General features: G+C 43.9%; 2 protein-coding genes across 2 annotated transcripts in view; one reads left to right on the top strand and one right to left on the bottom strand.

Moving 5' to 3' along the window:
* The window catches only part of CACNA2D3 (calcium voltage-gated channel auxiliary subunit alpha2delta 3), an 842,189-nt gene that overhangs the window by 120,880 nt on the left and 702,282 nt on the right, over positions 1–19,027 (bottom strand). The window lies entirely within an intron of this gene.
* Positions 7,136–17,142, top strand: LRTM1 (leucine rich repeats and transmembrane domains 1). The gene is made up of 3 exons (XM_055343216.1): positions 7,136–7,142; positions 10,035–10,631; positions 16,709–17,142. Exons 1-3 carry the CDS (start codon positions 7,136–7,138, stop codon positions 17,140–17,142), a joined length of 1,038 nt encoding a protein of 345 aa, XP_055199191.1.

The following is a 19,027-nucleotide window of genomic DNA, read 5'->3' on the forward strand; positions in this document are numbered from 1 at the left end:
TTATTTAACCTTCCCTGCAAGCCTGCCAGTTGGGTTCCTTTGTATAGGTGATGAAATTGAAGATCAGAGAGGTTAAATAATTTCTTTAAGCTCTCATAGCCAGCAAATGTTGAGGGCAGCCTTTGGATCTAGATGATTTCAGCCCATATTTCATGCTTTTAATAGGGACACTGTTATAGAATGAAATGGTGGGACTGAAGAAGGCTGCAATAATGAAAAGGAGTCCTGAACAGTACTGCATCCATAACTGATGGGTTACAGTGTAAGTCCCACCTGAGACAATTGTGTTTTTTAGGACATTTCCAAGCTACTTGTATCAAACAGTTAACAAAGAGCAAATCTTAAAGAGAAAAGGGCAAAACACAGATTCACTGTTGCATCACCATGCACACACGCTAAATAGTAACTTGAAACTATGAAAACACACTGTCACCTATTTCAGAAACCAAGCCATAGTGTCAACATAAAAGCACAAAAGCAAATATAAATTCACCAAGAAGAGCTGCACAAAACACTCATTTGATGTGCAACATGAGTAAACAATCAACCATGAACATAAATTTGATTCCAATTTATATTTCTGGGGCAGGGACAAAAGTAGTCAATCAAAAGACCTAAGTCAAACAGCATGACAGTGTGAGGCCTTGGCCAAGCCTCCTAAGCTGCCATGTTTCTCCATCTTTTTGTTTCTTTGTTAGCTGTATATCAACCAGCATCTGTCTATGTTTATTCCACCAGCCGCATGAGCTCACTCATTAACCTTTAATCATACTGATCTCAAATGCATCTTTATCTTCATATATGTTCTATATGCAGGCAAACCAAGTGCTGGAAGGCTGAGTTTGGGAAAACCCTGGAATGTGAACTCTGTACTTCTTCTAACCTTGACAATGCAGGGCGGATGGACCAAAATAATGCACAAAAAGCAAAAACCAGTCGAGGTCTGCCTCTGCTCCTAACCAAAGGACTTCTGAGACTTAGTTCCTAGGGAGCTGCACAGTGTTGGTGTCCAACAAAGTCAGGTGCAGTCTTTTCATGGGTAACAGATTCGAGGTGATGAGATGATCAGTACTGACTCTGATATAACAAATAAAGATTGCTAAAGAGCACCCCAGAGACAGGTAAGTTCTTTGAAGGCCAAGAGCCAGGGTGCTGTGTCTTTTCTAGTTCCCACAGCATCTAGCTCAGACTTGGGCTCCATAGACAAGTGGATACTGGGAAGCAGTCTCATACACTTAGGCATTGTCTTTCTTAGTTTTATTTATTTATTTTTTCTTTCTTAGTTTTAGAGAGGTTGAAGGCACACATTTCATACCCACTACTCCACTAATTTTATCCGCTATCTGGAGACCAGGTAAAGGGAGTTTAAACTCAATGGCTGGTCATATAAACTGAATGAGCTGAGGTAGCCCTAGGTAGGAATTTTTACTTTATTAAAAAGATAAGACAGAATGAGGAGGTGTACATGTCCTTCCTACCTTCTCACTGGAGAAATCCTGTGGCAGCCTTGGTTTTCCACTGAGCGGCTCAAAAGGAAACTGTATTCTTATTTTCTGAGTTAGGGAGAGCTTCCACATAATTAAATTTGTAGCTTACTGTCAGAAAGAATGGACTATATATAAAAAAAATAACTTAAGACATGAAATAGGACTTAAGACACAAGACTACAAGTTTCCTGATTATTTTCCTTCATCTGAGGACTCACAATCCACATATTTGCAATACATATGTTGGACACCTCAGGCAAGTTACTTAACTTTTCTGTGCTTCATATCTGTTGTTCGTGCATTTGTTCAACATTCAACATTTATTCTGTACTACATGGTATTACAGAAACTATGAGAAGAAATAAAAGAAACCATCTTAAGCTTATAGGCTAGTGAGTTGTTGTCACCTTTAAGTGAGATAATACAAATAACGCGTAAAGGCAGACATCATCGCTAATGCTCTAGGACTCCTCTTCTTCCAAAGCACGCAGTTAGACTACATTTCCCAGCCTCCCTTGCTGTTAGATATGGTCACGTGGTTTCATTCTGGCCAATGGAATGTAAGCTCAGTGATAAGTACCATTTCCAGACAGGGACCATGCCTGACCCTTATCTTTTCCCACCATCAGCCTGCTGATGGAAAGAGTACTAAGAACTAAGAGGGAGGCATAGTGACAAGATGGAAGGAAGCTGAATAAGTGCATGAAGGCTAGCCCCCTGTCCACCTCAACTAGACTGTGATAAGAGCAATAAATCTGGAAGTTTACTCACTGTAGTAGCTGTTACATTGAGGATTTGTATTTAACCAGTACAAATCCTCAGCGACATCTGGTCCATTATAAGCACTAAATAAATAATATGATAGCCATTGGAAAATATATTCCTAGTTCACTTGCTATATGTTTTATAAGACAAATGAATTAGGGGTGGTGGAGGGGGAGGAGGGCGGGGGGTGGGGGTGAATGGGTGACCGGCACTGAGGGAGACACTTGACGGGATGAGCACTGGGTGTTATTCTGTATGTTGGTAAATTGAACACCAATAAAAATTAATTTATTAAAAAAAATAAAAATAAATAAAAAATAAAAAGCCAGTGGCGGAAAAAAAAAAAGGAAAAAAAAAAAGACCAAAGGGATAAAGAAAAAAAGGAAGAAACAAGGAAGGAAGGAAGGAAGGAAGGAAATAATATTGAGGTCTTTTAAGTAGCTCTGTATAAACTTTATATTTGGGTGCCATTTGGTCATCTACAACACTAGGGAAATATTTCCAAATGCCAAATTTCCTCCACAACCAAATGAAATTTCTGCATGGATTTACAGTGCCAAGGTCTTTCTCTGAGCTATACTGGGCAGCAGCTGTCACTTGGCCTGGCTGCCTCCCCCGAGTCAGATCACTGCAGCACCTGCTTTGGATGGGGGCCTGCTGGTGGGGATGGGGTGAAAAATTTGCCATGATTTTACCAAAGCATACATTAAAACTGGGAAAAATATTCCATGCATTATGAGGTCTGTTCACATGTGGCGATGACTTGGCAGAGAAAGATATGTATGACTTTGGGGACAAATTCTCATAGAGTGAGACAAGCAGAACTCCAGGATTCTATACTGGCACATAAAACTGAGCTTTTTTTTTTAAGATTTTATTTATTTATTAATGAGAAAGAGAGAGAGAGAGAGAGAGAGAGAGAGAGGCAGAGACATAGGCAGAGGGAGAAGCAGGCTCCATGCAGGGAGCCTGATGTGGCATTTGATCCCGGCATTCTGGGATCATGCCCTGAGCCGAAGGCAGATGCTCAACCGCTGAGCCACCCAGGTGTCCCTAAAACTCAGCTGGTTACTAAGAATCATCCATCTCAAATATTCCAGTAGGCGAAATGCTCCTCTACATCCTACTTAACAAAAGTTAACTCTTCTTTTCCTTTGTATTTTAAAAATTACAGATATAACACGTTTGTTGTAGCAAGTTGAATATGCAGAGGTATAAACAGAAAAAGTTAATTTTCCTCTTTCCTTAAAATATCCCTGTCTTCTGGGAAATCAGTATTATTAATCTGGCATCTGTTCTTCCCCACTTATTCCATCTTCAGACAAATCAATGCATATTTTTAGGGTTAATCCCTCCACCTCTGCACTCTTACTTTTTTTTTTTTGGCAACATAAATAGGATTACACAATATATATTCCTATTCAAATTGCTTTATCTAACCTAACAATGTATTATGAATACCTCCCAGGTGAGTATATTTAGCTCTAACTTATTTTTTTTATTAGTCATACATTACCTGGGAGAAAGAGCTATCACATGTTTGCTGGATTTCAAACTTCATCAATTTTAAATGTTAATAATTGTTGATTTTTTTGGATGTGAAATGTTTAAAAGACCAATTTATATTAGGAAACATTCTGACTTAAAAGGGACAAAAGCATATAAGACACACACACACATATATTTACATATATATATATATGAAATATGTAGAAGCTAGGAAATTCTTGACACCTCAGTGCAGCAGTAACCACAGTATTATTCCAAGGGTGTGTCTGAAGCAAGTTGCGGCATGAGAAACCGGGCCCTTGACTAGGTCTTGGTACTAAGAACCCTCACAGCGGAGCCTCCCCTCTACAGAGCGCCTTGGCCTGACCTGACATTTGGCATCTCTGTTACTCTCCTGCATGCACGGTTGTCTTGTCACTCTCAGATCTGTCTCACCAAGGGAGGGAGAGAGGGAAGGCACTATAGGCATTAGCATGCCTGTCACACTCCCCCGCTTTGTTCTTTGGGCTGAGGTCAGATGAAAAAAATCAATCAGACTCCACATCCAAGTCCTTCAACGTTCAGAAGGCTTCCCCTCCAAGTGTGCACTGCCCATTTTTTAATCGCCTGTTAGAGTCAGCAGGAGCAAAATAGAACAGTAAGGCACGTCTCCCAGAAACCCAACAGCTATGTGAGTTCTGTGTGTGCTCCCAGGTTATCCACATTTTAGGTGAGAACAGCCAGTCTAGACTCCTTGGGGCTAATAGGAGATGCCACTTTTGCTCATTTGCTCTGACAGACCCGTGCTGTGCACTTAACACATATCACTTGGTCCTTCTTGTGCCATATGAGGTAGCTGCTATTTGCATTCTATTGATGAGGAAGCCAGGATTCAGAGAGAGCCTGTGGTTTGCCCAAGGTTACCCAGCTTCAGAGGATAAGCAGCATGAAAGTCTACTTCCTCAATTAGCCACACAGTCTGGCTTTAGCTGCATGTGTCATGACTGTCTACAGTTTGTCATGAGAATGACAAAGTTTTAGACATAAGAACACTCTAACAATCATTCTTTCTCAGTTTGTAAATGAGGAGACAGGCTGGTGGGTATGGCTAGCAGAGTGGATGATAGGTGGTGGTGGTAGAGAAGAATGATAGCTGGCTAGGGAATGGGATGGGGCAAGGCTTGCAAACTATGGTCTATGGGCTGACCCAGTCCTCCACCTGTTTTTGTAAATACAATTTTATTAGAGCACAGGCACACTCATTTGTTTATGGATTGTCTATGGCTGGCTCTGCACTACAACATCAGGGTTGAATAGTTGTGACAGAGACTGTACGGCCTTCAATGTCTAAAATGTCCACTATCTGGACCTTTCCACAAAAATGTTTGCCAACCCCAGGGAAAGACACAGACACACAGGTTGATGTAAGTTATTGGTAACTTTCTAGTTCTTAGAGTGAGGGTTAAGTTCATAGGTGTTTGCTATATTATGATGCATTAATGACTGAAGGCTACATAATTCTGGTCATGTATCACTAAGGAATGATTATGATTCTATATACCTGCAAGTAGAGAGAGAAGGGGGGAGGTGGGGAGAAAGGAGCCAGTTAGCCCTTATGAAGGTTTAAAAGGCTCTCAGTCACCTACACCTGACTTTTCTCCATGGTATCGCTAGTACTCAAAGAACTTTGGAGAAGAGGACAAAAGGTAGCAGGGTGGGTAAAGCAGATTTTTGATTTTTCAGGAAGGGGGCAGGATGGGTATACTGGGTTCTGTGAGGCTGGAAAGGACATGGCCAGAGGGTACAAGAGATTCCAAAGAGCAGGCTCCAAAGGAGAGTCACAATCCAATTTTTCAACTTGGTTCACAAGGGTCCTCTGGTACCACCTGAGTGGCATGAGGGGCCAGGTGTCCCAAGCTTTAGCCAGGACCGTCCTCCTACCTGTCAACTGAAGGCTGCCCTTTGAACACTAGCAGCACAGAAGTCCTGCAAGGCATTCTCATGGGTAACTGTGAATGCTTATTAAGGAGTTCTGGGTCATGGCGTTGCTTGCTCTAACTTAATCCTGGGAACAATCCTGGGAAGCAAAAAATACCACTATCTCCCCGTCAAAGATAAGGCGCTGAGGACCCCAGAGGGCGGGCTGCTCACCCAGGGACCTGGAGCTGATGAATGGTGAAGTGGAATTCAAATCCAGACCCACCTAATCCCGAATCCCACACGCAACTGCTCTAGGACGCTGCCTGGGGCCAGCGATGCCTCTTTAGGCCGCCACCGCCACAAAAGCAAGGGTCTTACCTCATGTAGAGGCCCCGGGCACGGGAGCATTTCGCCAAGTTGAAGAGCAGCTCCTGGGATCGAAACCCCAGCTCAGCAAATGACGGGGGATTTGCACATTCAAAGGAATGTTCCAGTCTCTGGTGGGCAAGTTCCCAACGGCTTCAATGAGGGAACAGTCACAGTTCATTGATGCCTGATGCTCACGGGGCAGCTTTATTGTTTTATATGTGAAAAATGAGGAAAGGGCCGGAACCTCGGCATCAGGGAAACGATGAAAGGCTGAGAAGCGTTTCCAAAGTCCCGCGAACCGAAAGGTCAGGCCGGGGAGGCGGGGGTGAGGGGGGTAAGAAAAGAAGCAGCTGAGAAGTATTTGTGGCACCAGCGAGAAGAGCCTGTGATGTCCAAACCATGACTATGAATTTCAGGGCATCAAGACCCTGTCAGCACGGCTAATCCCTACGGATGTTGGCTGAATAAGCCTTCGATGACCAAACAAGCGCGCTGTGGAAACCGTGTCAGCCTCCAGCAGGCCGATTTGTCCTCACATTACACACTCTGCTGGCTCCGTGGCCAGACCCCCAGACCGAGGATCCACGGCGAGTGCCCCCCAACGTGCCGAGGGTTGACACAGCATGGTCAAGAAGTCAACAGAATTCAGAAACCACCACCACCGGATTAAGAAGGCAGTTTTATTTTGGTGCCCTGGACTTCAAGCAGATTAAATAATCAGAAAGGCTGAGCCATCGGGGTCATGTTTGAACGCTACAGCTGTTCACTGAGGTTTGACAAACATTCTTCCTGGGGCTCGTCGTCTGAATGGGAAAGGCAGGGATGATCCTGGGAAGGCCGACACTTTAAGAAAGAAGAGGGGGCACAATCGAAAGATCCTCTTATGGAAAACAGTCCCAGCCAGATGGAGACGGGGGCAGGATTGCTTAAATAAGTGGCCTCCTGAAAGCGACGACCGCTTTCTGCATTGAAGAAAAGCACAAGCGGGATCCTGAGAGAGTGAATGACAAGCTGGACCCTGAGTCTGCCATGCCCTCGGTGGGTTGATCTGCACATTAATAAAGGAGGGCTACGGGTTCCACGAGGGAGTCTGTGGAGACGCAGCCATGAAAGGTGAGCCGTGATCAATCCCCTCGCGCCTTAGAAAGTTCTTATCCGTGGGAGGAAGGGACTCCTCTCAACAAGGTATCTGAGGGAAACTTAACTTTCAAGTAGTCTTTCTCCAAACACCAAACATATGAAAAATGTCTCTGGTGGGGGAATTTATGTTTGTGCCATGTTGGGTCGGAAGAAGGGTGTGGGGACAAATGTACCCAGCCACGATTGGATATGCAGTTGGCATGCCATGGGCCATTTCATAGAGAAAATACAGGGCTTCAAGTTGGAGGGGATATATCATGCCCCTCGGGCAGGCGAGGGGACTGGCACTAAAGGAAGAACGAGCAAACTGGCTATCAGCTCAGAAAGACAAGCCTTTCACTAATAGATTAGCGGATTCTGTGGAAAACGTGTTCTCTGGTTTGAGATTTGATTTCGTGCAACTAACTGCTGCCTGAGACCCACAGTTGAAGTGGGGCATTGACTCTCCTCTCCCAGGAAGGTGCATTGGCTTTGAAAGGAGTCATTTAGATGATTTACAAAATTATAGAAAGGAAGAGAAAGATTTTGCTCTTTTATATTTAGGAAAAGGAAAGGGGACTATGATGTTTTGCATCCCTTGAGCTGAACTAAACGAAGCAGTATCTTCAGAAGGTTCTCCAGACATCTTCCCTGCTGCCCTCAGTCGGGAATTCAAGGGTTCGGTGCATCGGGCAGCCACATTGTTTCTTTCCCTAGTTAAGGTCCAAACAAAACAAACAGACTCTTCCAAGAGCCTTCTTTATAAATAGATAATCATCTTAAGTTTTAAATATTATTGCATGGCCTTGTGAATTATTCTACCAATTGAACAAAACGTCCTTGACAGATATTTGCCATATTTTGAAATTCAAGTCCCAGGAAAAAAAGCAAGGTGTAATATAGCTACTCTGGAGATTGATCTAGCAGTATCTAAAAAAATGTCAACTCAGCAGCCTCTCTGAACCTTGCATGGAGGCTCCTGTTGATTCTAGAGATCCTCTTCATAAAATCTGCATGGCCAAGTTGCTCTAAGGATGCTCTGCAGCATTGTTTATAGTGAAGGAAAATTGCAGCAACTCAAATGCCCATCAGTAAGAGAGTGGCAATATATTAAATTTGGCATGGTGTCACCATGGAATCATCTATAGTATTTAAAAGGAATGAATGGGACGCCTGGGTGGCTCTGTAGTTTAAGCGTCTGGCTTCAGCTCAAGGTCACGATCCCAGGGTCCTGGGATCAAGACCCAAATTGGCCTCTGGCTCCTTGCTCAGCAGGGAGCCTGCTTTTCCCACTCTCCCTTTGCCTGCCGCTTCCCTGGCTTAGGCTCTCTCTCTCTGTCAAATAAATAAATAAGATCTTAAAAAAAAAAAAAGGAATGAATGAATGAACTCTATATTTACATGGTTAGGTTAGTTTTGAGTGAACAGAGTAAATGGCAGAATAAGACATGCCAATGACTATATTTATGTAGAGTCTTAAAGAACACAATATAAAACATTATGTAGTGTGTGTCTGTGTGTAAAAGTTTGACAGGTGGTAAAGCACAGCAGGTAAGGATCCTTACAGACTCTGAAAGCAGACTGGGTTCAAATGATGATTCTACTACTATCTGTGACTTTGGACAAGTGGTTTAGCTTCCCCATGCCTCAGTTCCCTCACCTTTACAATGGGAATCCAACAGAATCAGACTTGCAAGGTTATGAGAATTAAATTAATACATATAATATGTTATAATATATAGTTACATATAATAACATATTAATTGATATATAATAAATATTAATATATTATATAATTATTTATTTAAACATATCACATATTATATAAGATAATCATATACAATTATATGTAATATTAGTTGGTTATATATATAATATTAACATAATACTATAATGCACTTACAATAGTACAATGGTGTTGGGTTCAAAACCTGTGCTAGATGACTATTTGCTGTTGTTGTTGTTGTTGTTGTTATTAAGTGTTAATTTTTAAAGGCCCAGAGGGATACTTCAGTAATGGTAGGGGAGAGGGGGCTTCATGTTGGAAAACATGACTTGGGGGCGAATCAAAGGGATTTCAACTGTATCAGTAATGCTTTGTTTCTTTAAGTTAAAAGAAAAAAAGATGAAAAATATGACAACCTGTAAAGGATTGATTGACAGAACTTTGTTATAGGAACATAGGTCTGTATTTTTTAAATCTCTTGAATAAAAGGTGAGACAATCATCATTCATGGAATTTTTACACCTGCAAAGACGCACATCAATACATAGGAATACTTTAAACTCGCCCAATCCAGGATGGTCACCATCAGCACCATGTGGCTATTTAAATTTAAATTAATTAAATGCAAATAACAATTCAGGACTCGGTTGCAGTAGTCACATTTCAGGAGCTCGGTAGCCACATGCAGCTAAGGAACACCACACTGGACAGCAGATACAGATCATTCCCATCGCCACAGCAGGTTCTTCTGGACATCACTGATCTGGTGCACACTTTTCAGAAATGCGACTATCTGATTGGCCTGTCATTTTTCTAAACTTCTGGCCTCAGAGAATTCCGCTGTCCCTACAACAGACATGTGTCCCCCTCAAGATTTTTTTCACCTTTCTCTCTGATATCATTAAGCCTTTCATCTTCCAGTTAACAAGCTACTTGAGGAGGTAACTTTTCCAAGGCTCTGACAATAGTCAGCACAGAATGTGCAACATTTGACCCCACTGGGGAGGTGCCCGGTTCCCTGATTCTCCTAAGGGTGGGGAATGATAGGCCCTCTCCTGCCTGTTCCTTGTGACTTCAGAGGGGCACATGTCAAGCAATGCTGACACCGCTTACAAATTGGTTCTCCTCTCTCTCTCTCTCTCTCTCTCTGTTTGCTGTAGGTGACCTGCTTCTGCTCTGTGGCGCGATTGTCCTGCTCCAGGGGGTGTGCGGCTGCCCGGAGAAGTGCCGCTGTCACTCATCCTCACATTCTGTAGACTGCAGCCAGCAGGGTCTGGCTGAAATCCCTTCTGATTTGCCTCCGCAGACTCTAACGCTGCACTTGCAAGATAACCAGATACAGCGGCTTCCTGCTTTCGCGTTTAGGTCAGTGCCCCAGCTAACGACCCTGAACCTGTGCAACAATTCCCTTTCAAACCTGGCCCCCGGAGCTTTCCAGGGACTTCATCACTTGAAGGTCTTAAACCTAACCCAGAACTCCCTGCACTCTCTGGAAAGCAGACTTTTCCACTCCCTCCCACAGCTGAGGGAGCTTGATTTGTCATCAAACAACATAACCCACCTTCCCACCTCCCTGGGTAAGGTTTGGGAGAACCTAACCGTATTTGCAGTTCAACAAAACCAGCTTCAGCAGCTTGATCGAGCACTCCTAGAATCCATGCCCAGTGTGAGGCTTTTATTTCTCAAGGACAACCTCTGGAAATGCAATTGCCACTTGCTCAGTCTTAAACTCTGGCTGGAGAAATTTATCTATAAAGGTCAGTAACATCTGTTTGGACTCCACCCCCAGCCCCACCTGCGTGTTACCAGCCTAGTGTGAATCTCATCTCTTGTCTGCATTAGAAGGAACATTGGAGAGTGTGCAAAGGGCCAGTGTAAGCTTTTTCACGCTGATGTTATTTTATGGATGGCAAGAGAGGTAGTAAGTCATTAGACAGGGTGTTTAAATCAGGATTTAAATTCATCTACAAATATGATTCATGGAGATAACTTTCTACTGGTTTTTAAAAGATTTTATTTATTTATTGGAGAGAAAGAGAGAGAGAGAACAAGCAGGGGGAAGGGAAGAGGAAAGGGAGAAACAAACTCCCCACTTAGGGGACAACCTGACGTGGGGCTTGATCCCAGGACCCCAAGATCATGACCTAAGCTGCCAGCAGACACTTAAGTGACTGAGCCACCTAGGCACCCCCTTTCCACTTTTTGATTAACAACATTATTTATATGAGAGCTGCAGGCCCTTAAGAAGGAGGGAAATTTACCCTCTGAATCATCGCTCAACTCCAAAGTGGCACAAAATTTTAATTTTCAAGTGTGATCCAGCATGATATCTCTCTTTAGGAGTTTTTCTCCTGTATATGGTTCTACCAATTTGAAAGCAATAATCTTCCCTGAGATTATCCCTTCTGCTTTAGCAAATACCACTGTTACTGAAACTGGATGCAGTAGGGACTCCTCTCTAAAGTTGCTTTACTTTTTCTTTAACCAGATGATAAAAAAATCAAAGCAAAGGAATCTAGAATAAAAATGAGGGCTCTGGAAATCACCCAGGGGTCACCAAACTACAGCCCAAGAGCCAAATCCAACCCATCTTCTGTTTTGTTTTGTTTTTTTTTTTTTTAGATTTTTAAAAAGATTTATTTATTCATGAGAGACACACACACAGAGAAAGAGAGAGAGGCACAGGCACAGGCAGAGGGAGAAGCAGGCTCCACGCAGGGAGCCCAACGCGGGACTTGATCCTGGGTCTCCAGGATCACACCCTGGGCTGAAGGCGGCGCTAAACCACTGAGCCACCCGGGCTGCCCCCATCTTCTGTTTTTGTAAATATTTATGGGAACACATCCATGCTGATTTATCTAACTCAATGCTCACCTAGAATCAATAGGATGTGGGAGGCTCAGAGATGATCAGGGACTTCCCCAAGATGACAGAGTAGAAGCAGAGAAAATAGAATGAATGACTATTGGGTCTTGGCCCCACATTCTTTCCCCTATATCACAGTGCTTCTTTCCTCTTAATTTTCTTTTTTTTTAAAAGATATTGTTTATATATTCATAAGAGACACAGAAAAAGAGACAGAGACATAGGCAGAGGGAGAAGCAGGCTCCCCGCAGAGAGGACTTGATCCTAGGACTCCAGGATCACAACCTGAACCAAAGGCAGACACTCAACCACTGAGCCACCCAGGCATCCCTCCTTTTGATTTTCAAGCATCATTCATTTATTCCTGTGCTTGAGTGCCACCTATCTGCTAGGCACTTTTCTAGGCAACGAGAAAAGGTGAACAAGAAAAGCTCTACCATCATGGAGGTTACACTCTGGTAGCCGAAACAGATGTTAAATAAGACAGCCAATTCATATCCAAGTTCAGACAGCACTTGGTGCTAGGGAAACAAGGAGGCAGCATGAGTGGAGAGGCAGCAATAGGATGGGAGTCCCATTTCAGAGAGGAAGGACCGGGAAGATTTCTCCAAGGAGGTGCGACAAGGGTGAGCAGAATCTGAACAATGAGGAGAAAGAAGCCATGAAATAATTGTGGGAAACAATAGAAATTGCAAAGGCCCTGACAGGGGAGTGAGCTCGGCTTATCTAAGAGACAAGAGAGGCACACAGAGTAGCTAGGACAGAGGAAGGGACAGAGATGAGGCAACAACACAAGTACTCAGGGGCCAGCTCATGTAGGAACGTGCAGAGTGGGCTGAGTCATCTGGATTTTATTTTTGATGAAATGGAGCTTTCTTGAAGAATTTTAGTCAAGGAAACAATATCTGATTACATTTCAAAAGGTGAATCTGGTGATTGGAAGGAGATTAGACCACAGGATGCAGAAGCAACAGCAAGGGGATGAGGGACAGAAAGTGATTTCACTCACCCTGGGAAGAGAAGATGGTAGCCCAAGCCAAGGTCATGAGAAATGATCAACTTTGGGAGATATCTGGAATACTGAACTGATAGAAATGGCTAATGGATTGGAATGGAAAATGAAGAAAAAAAAAGAAAAGAGTGTATTATGGAAGATGTGATTTGTTTGATCCTGCATGGTTAACCACATAAACAGTGACTGCAGGGGCTGATAAGGGGCAGACTGGGGAGTGGGGTCTTTGCCCTGCATTCTTTGCAAGTGGGTGAGGATGAGGGAGAGATGATAAATCTAGAGTTCAATCTGGGGCAAGTCAAGTTTCAGGTGCCCATTACACATCCAAGGGGTGCTTCTGAGTTGGTGGCTGTATTTGGACCTCTAACTCAGGAAGATCTCAGAGCTATAGACATGAATCAGAGAGTCAATAGAGTCTGGATGGTTGCAGCAGTTACATAGGAGGAAGGTGGATAGAGCACAGCATGAGTTCAGATATACAATATTGAGTTAAGAATCCCCCTCAACAATGTAATAGCAAATAGTCTATTACTAGCCAACTAATCTTCAAGTTGACCTACAACAGAGGGCATAGAATGTGGCAAAAATCGTACTTGTAGGAGGTCTTGAATAAAACTTCTCACACCTAGAGGTGAAGTGGCTTTAGCTATTATGCTCCACCTAAATGCTGATCATCAGCCAAACCTCAGAGAGTTTTCATTGAAGAGCATTTCTTGACAAAAGATAGTTTCCAGGTCCAGGACACTAGAAGCAACATCATATAGGAGACAGGAGATAGTTCCCCCTACTCTGCCACAAACTCACTGGTGACCTTCACACAAATTAATCTCCCTCCCTAGCTCTCAGCATCACCAGGTGGAAGCTGACAGAGTTAAGCCAGAGAGTTCCTGAGGCCCATTCTGATTCTCAGACTCCACGGAGAATAATATATACTGCGTAAGGCAAAATAGGTATTGGTCAAGAGCTTATTTTTTTTTAAAGGATCATAAATGAATACAAACAGTAGTGGTATTAGTCAGGACAGGCTGGTTGACAGGACACCCATCAGTGATGGGTGCAATAAGAGTCTATTATTGCTCACTTGTGTTAGACCCAAGGGAACTGGGGGCTAGGGCTGGGTCCCACACAGTCATTCAGGGACATAAGCCCCTTCCGGCTTCTAATACTGCCACTTTATCCTCTAAGGTTACCATCCAGTAGGAATATATCACATGGAGGATTAAAGCAGGGGACTTTGTGGCCTGAAAGTGGCATTCATTGGTTCCATGGGCCTCATACAACAGTTCCCAACCTGAGCACAAAGAATGGGGAAATTTTGCCTTCCTGTGGGCCCAAGGGCCAAAAAACATGCTTTGATGAATACCTATCAAATGTCTCCTTCACAAAAGCATGCACATAGATTTTGTAATTAGTATTCCTCTCCATTCAAGAGTAAACAAATCATCTTCGTGTCAATAGCTAACTGTATTAAACATTTATAGCTAGGCATTGTGCTGAGTACTTGACCTACTTAACCCAACTGAACCTCAGAGTGATCCTGTGAGATGATTTTCATTATAAATCCCTCTCCCCTCCCTTTCCAGATGAGCAAGCAGAGGCAAAGAATGGTCAAGTAACTTGCTAAGGGTTGTACAGCTAAGTAATAGGCTCAAGATTTGAATCTAGTTTCTTCCAAGACACTGGTAAAGAGCTACCAGTGACCTGACGGAGGACAGTGAGGTCTCAGCAAGCTGGAACTTCTTATGTTATCAACTTCCATGGATCTAGAAGGGAGGGCCACCCACAAGCTGTCATCAGCAGATATGCCTCCTGGGGTCGTGGCTGAGGAGATGGTGGTAGAAGGCTGTGAGGTAAATCCTGAGGACACAGCTGCACTAGTGGCCGTGGAGCTCTTGATGGCTATAGCCCCTAACTTCCAGCTGTGTCCCAGGCTCTAGCCTGTGTATTTCTTGGCACTGTGAGTCCAGAGGCCATGCCTCTCACCCTAAAACTGACCAGCAGGAAGCTTGAAATTGGAGAAGATAGTGTTCAAGCCTGAAGTGATTGGGTGGGCCACCTCAGTCTGGGGATGAGTCAGCTCACAGAACTGCTGGTCCCATGGCAGGCAGCCTTTCTGGCCCTGGGGGGGGTCTCCATGTTCTCTGGCGAGGCTGAATATCATCACTTCTCAAAGCTCCACACTTCATTTCGGTTTCTTTGGCCTTCTGCCTTATAACACATTCCTGGGCAGAGGCATGAAATGGTCCCTGAGGCAGGGATCCTTAGCCTCAGCATAGCCTGATGGCACCTAGGCCCCATCAGGAGCAGCCACTCTGCACCTCTGTCCTCCTGCATGTCAGCTCAGGAAAGGAAGAAATTCCTCTGTTACCTTTTTGATTTAGGGTTGGGGCTCTTGCCTCAGGGGGATCACTGAAGAAGCCAAGAGGAGCCCAACTGACTCTGGTAGTAGGCAATTCATTTTCAAGCAGTGGCAACAAAAAGCTGTGGGTTGAATTTTGCCATTGCCACTAATCCCGGTATGACCTCGGCCATGATAATGAAGGCACTGCAACATGGCCCCATTTACTCATAGTGCCTTGTAGGACTCGGCTTATGAGGCCCAGATGATGGATGGAAGGCATTCTGCAAACTCCGAAGAGCTGTGCAATAGAAGGTTATAATAACATTGAAGTGATCATATCCCACATGTGACTTTCTGGTATAATATCATAATCCACCTGTGGTATGTACAAAGGATCTCCAATCTGACTTGGCTAAGAATGGTGCCAGGCTGCATAGCCATTCTCGGGGAGGAGTTCATGGCAGCCAGGGGAGCTGAGCCACAGGTCACACAGGCCAGGCTCCACCCAGTCACAGGGCTTTACTGAGGGTTATTGCATTAACTCTGCTGACCTCAAAAGACTCCAGAGGGGAGAGGGAAGAGGGAGCAGAATGTGGAGAGAGTCAGAGAGTACAGTGGGAAAACCGGGATCATGGGGCTGGGCTGGGTTTGAGGGCTGATCTCCCCCCTTACGGCCTACCTGGGTGACCTTGGACAAGAATTACCCATTAAAGCAGAGTTGTGAGGACTTACTAAACAGTGCATTGCCAACTATCAAGTCAGATATAAATACGGTGTTTTTATGGCAAAAAATATAGTCAGAGAAATGAATTTGCTTGAGGTCAGAGAGTAAATCAATGGTCATATTTGGCCAGAATGAAATCTATTAGCTCAATGTTCTTTCTAGGAAACAATTACTAGGCACTCAAGTCTTCCCTGAACAACAGGAATCTACAAACCTGAGGAAATCAATCACCTTACAAGAGAGTGGAAACTGGCTCTAATAACGTGTTGGAAAGTTTGGTTCTCAAATTACTGAATGTTCCAAGGCCCGAGGAGACATGTTAATTGTACTTAATCCCATGAACTAAACTAATATTACTGTCAAAGATATACAAACACTCAAAAGGCCATTGACCCCCCATTTGGCATCACCGAAGAGTGTTGGTAGACACATAGGTATTGTAATTAACACACAATGTCACAACAAAGGACATTTGTTGTATTTATTTATTATTTCAGATTTCCGATGGGAATTTGGTACAGTAGCTGTCCTGCATGGCAGGGTTCCTTAAGGGAGTGAGTAGTGAGCTTGTTTTTGGCAACAGTATCTCAGGTTGACCGCCCTTCTTGTCAGCTTCTGCCTCATTTCTCCCTCAGCATTTATAAAGTAGCAGTGACCTGGATTCTAACAAATTCTTGGTCATACACAATTGAGCATAGTGTGTGGCATTTTTAGCATTTAGCCAATTTAGAAATCCTAAAATCATAAACTATGGTTAAGTCCTTTGAATCCAAGGGTGGGGGGGAACAGGTGCTGTATATATTCCATCTGCCTGAGTTTTTGCAGGTTGAGGATTTTGGTATTCAGTTGTGTCAGGGTCTGCTATCATCCTTTGCTTTTGTTTTTTTTAAAGGGGGAATAACAGATAGTGTCATCTGTGCATCACCGGACACCTGGAAGGGAAAGGAACTCCTGAAGATCCCTCATGAGCTGTATCAGCCCTGCCCTTTCCCTTCTCTGGATGTGGGGTCCTTGAGGGGACAGCAGCTGGGTTCTGCCCACCAGCCTGTCCCCAAGCCTCCTGAGAGCCACAGCACAGGGGAGCGAGACCACCCAGAGTGTGAGCTCAAACCCAAGCCAAGGCCGGCCAACCTGCGTCACGCTGTGGCCACTGTTATCATCACTGGGGTTGTGTGCGGGATCGTGTGTCTCATGATGTTGGCGGCTGCCATCTACGGATGCACCTATGCAGCTGTCACAGCCCAGTACCATGGGGGACGCTTGGCTCAGACTAATGAGCCTGTGAAGATGGAAGGAAAAGAGCTGTATGACAGCTCACCAGCCTGAGAGCCTCCATCTCAAAAAGGAAGAATCATTTTAGGTCAGAGAAAGTATATGAGTAGGGTTGATGCATTCACTGCAAAGGTCTTCCTTTTCTCAACAGAAAAAGACCTATCCATATAAATATTCTCCTGGGGAAAAGTTATGTTGATATTTTAAAAATGCTGTATTTGAAATAGAGACGACACTTGTGCTCTGTGCCTGAAAAGTTATTGCAATGACTCTGGGTGGGGGGAAGGCAGTATACAGGGAAAGAAAAGATACACGTCTCAGGTACTCTTCCCTGTGTTAAGTCGCTTTAAAAGAGCAACAGAAATTCAAACACGTGTGTTAGTTAGCATTCCTGAGAGCTTTATGGTCCACTGGAAAACTTCCCAATTTTGAGTGCCTGGGAAGAAGCTGGCAATCTTACCCGAGGGGCAGTGAATGCTTCTATAATTCAAACTCATCTGAGATTGGTGATACTTTTAGATGTTGTGTATGTCTATATTTAATGGGAGAGTCTGTTGGTTGGGAATTGCAAAGCTTGCCACAAGAGTCAGATTATATTTAATTTTCTAAATCAGAAAACCATTTGGGGCTTTCTAGGCCACAGAGGAAGAGGAGGGTTCCATGTCTGGATAATGGGACTCGAGCCCAAGGTCTGGGGAAGTTTTCTGATGCGAGGGTAAATAACATATAAACAAACACAAAGAGGACGGGGAGTTGGAATCCGGGGCACATGTTACCAAAAGGCTGTATCCACCAGGCGATTGGAACCTTCCATTTATAACTCTTACAGCAGGAATGAATTTAGAGTGGGCTGAGAGCAAGATAATGGCTTGTGTGTATCTGTATCTACACACATAGTGTACAGAGTGCACAGACTTGTACAGCCACACCCACACATAAACACACTGAGAGCAATCAGTTTACCCACTAATGAAATGCAGCCGTGGCAGGGTGGAAGCCAGCAGCTGTTGACCACCACCCAGACTGTCTACTCAACACTCTGGGATAGGAAGTAGAAAGGAAGTCTGGAGAGAGTGGGAATTATCAAGAGACTCAAGATAGGTGGCAGCAGCCATCCTGAACATTATTTGGGCCGAGGTTTTAAAAAAAAAAAAAAAAATCAGGTGTGGCTTGCTTTACTCCACAGGCACAGTCCTGAAGAGTTGCATGCAAAGTGAATTTTTGTAAATTAAATCATCATTTTAATGCAGTAGGGGAGCTCGCTATTTAAAGGAGCCTTTCATGGAATCTTTCTGTAATGGCAATAATTGGCTCCAGATTTTTGCATTTTGTAAATGTGCATTTTCTCATGCGTGTTTTCTTAAAATGTCATCTATCTGCTCTCTCTCACAATGCCCTATCTCATACTTAGAGTCACCTGTTAGAATTAAAATCATTTTACAGAGAGGAGTTAAGGACATGTCAAAAGCAAAGAATGGCGAATATAGGGTCAGTGGTCCCTCCAGAGGCCTTGACAGACATCGCTAATCAATCCCAGCACTCCTCCCAGCTGAGCCCTGATGCAACACAGATGCCTTCTTAAGACAGCACTATAGGCAACCAGAACTAATCAATTGGAATCGGTTCAAAGGATAAAACACATTTGCCATTCAGAGTACTGGCTCTACATTCATTCCTTCAGGCCATGTAAAAATCAGTTTGGATCCTAAATTAGTAGTCCATTCCCTAACCTGGAATGTGAATGGGAGGTCCACACAGCAGGAGTACTCTCTCCCTGTCTGATGCAGTCAGAGCCTTGGCCAATAGTATAAAGAGGCCAAGGGAACTACTGAGAAACCTACCACAGCTTACCCTGCAGGACACACACCAATGCTCCCCTATTCATCACAGAGGCCATCTACACCTGCCCAGTGCCTCACAACTAGCACACCACAAGCTA

The sequence above is a fragment of the Nyctereutes procyonoides genome, unplaced genomic scaffold (assembly GCF_905146905.1).
Source record: "Nyctereutes procyonoides isolate TBG_1078 unplaced genomic scaffold, NYPRO_anot_genome, whole genome shotgun sequence".
In the NCBI taxonomy this organism is placed as follows: Eukaryota; Metazoa; Chordata; class Mammalia; order Carnivora; family Canidae; genus Nyctereutes; species Nyctereutes procyonoides.

Excerpts from the sequence above, each read along its gene's own strand:
- LRTM1 (XM_055343216.1), top strand. Across the intron at positions 10,632-16,708 it reads GGAGAAATTTATCTATAAAG|GGGGAATAACAGATAGTGTC; the intron begins GTCAGTAACATC and ends TTTTTTTTAAAG.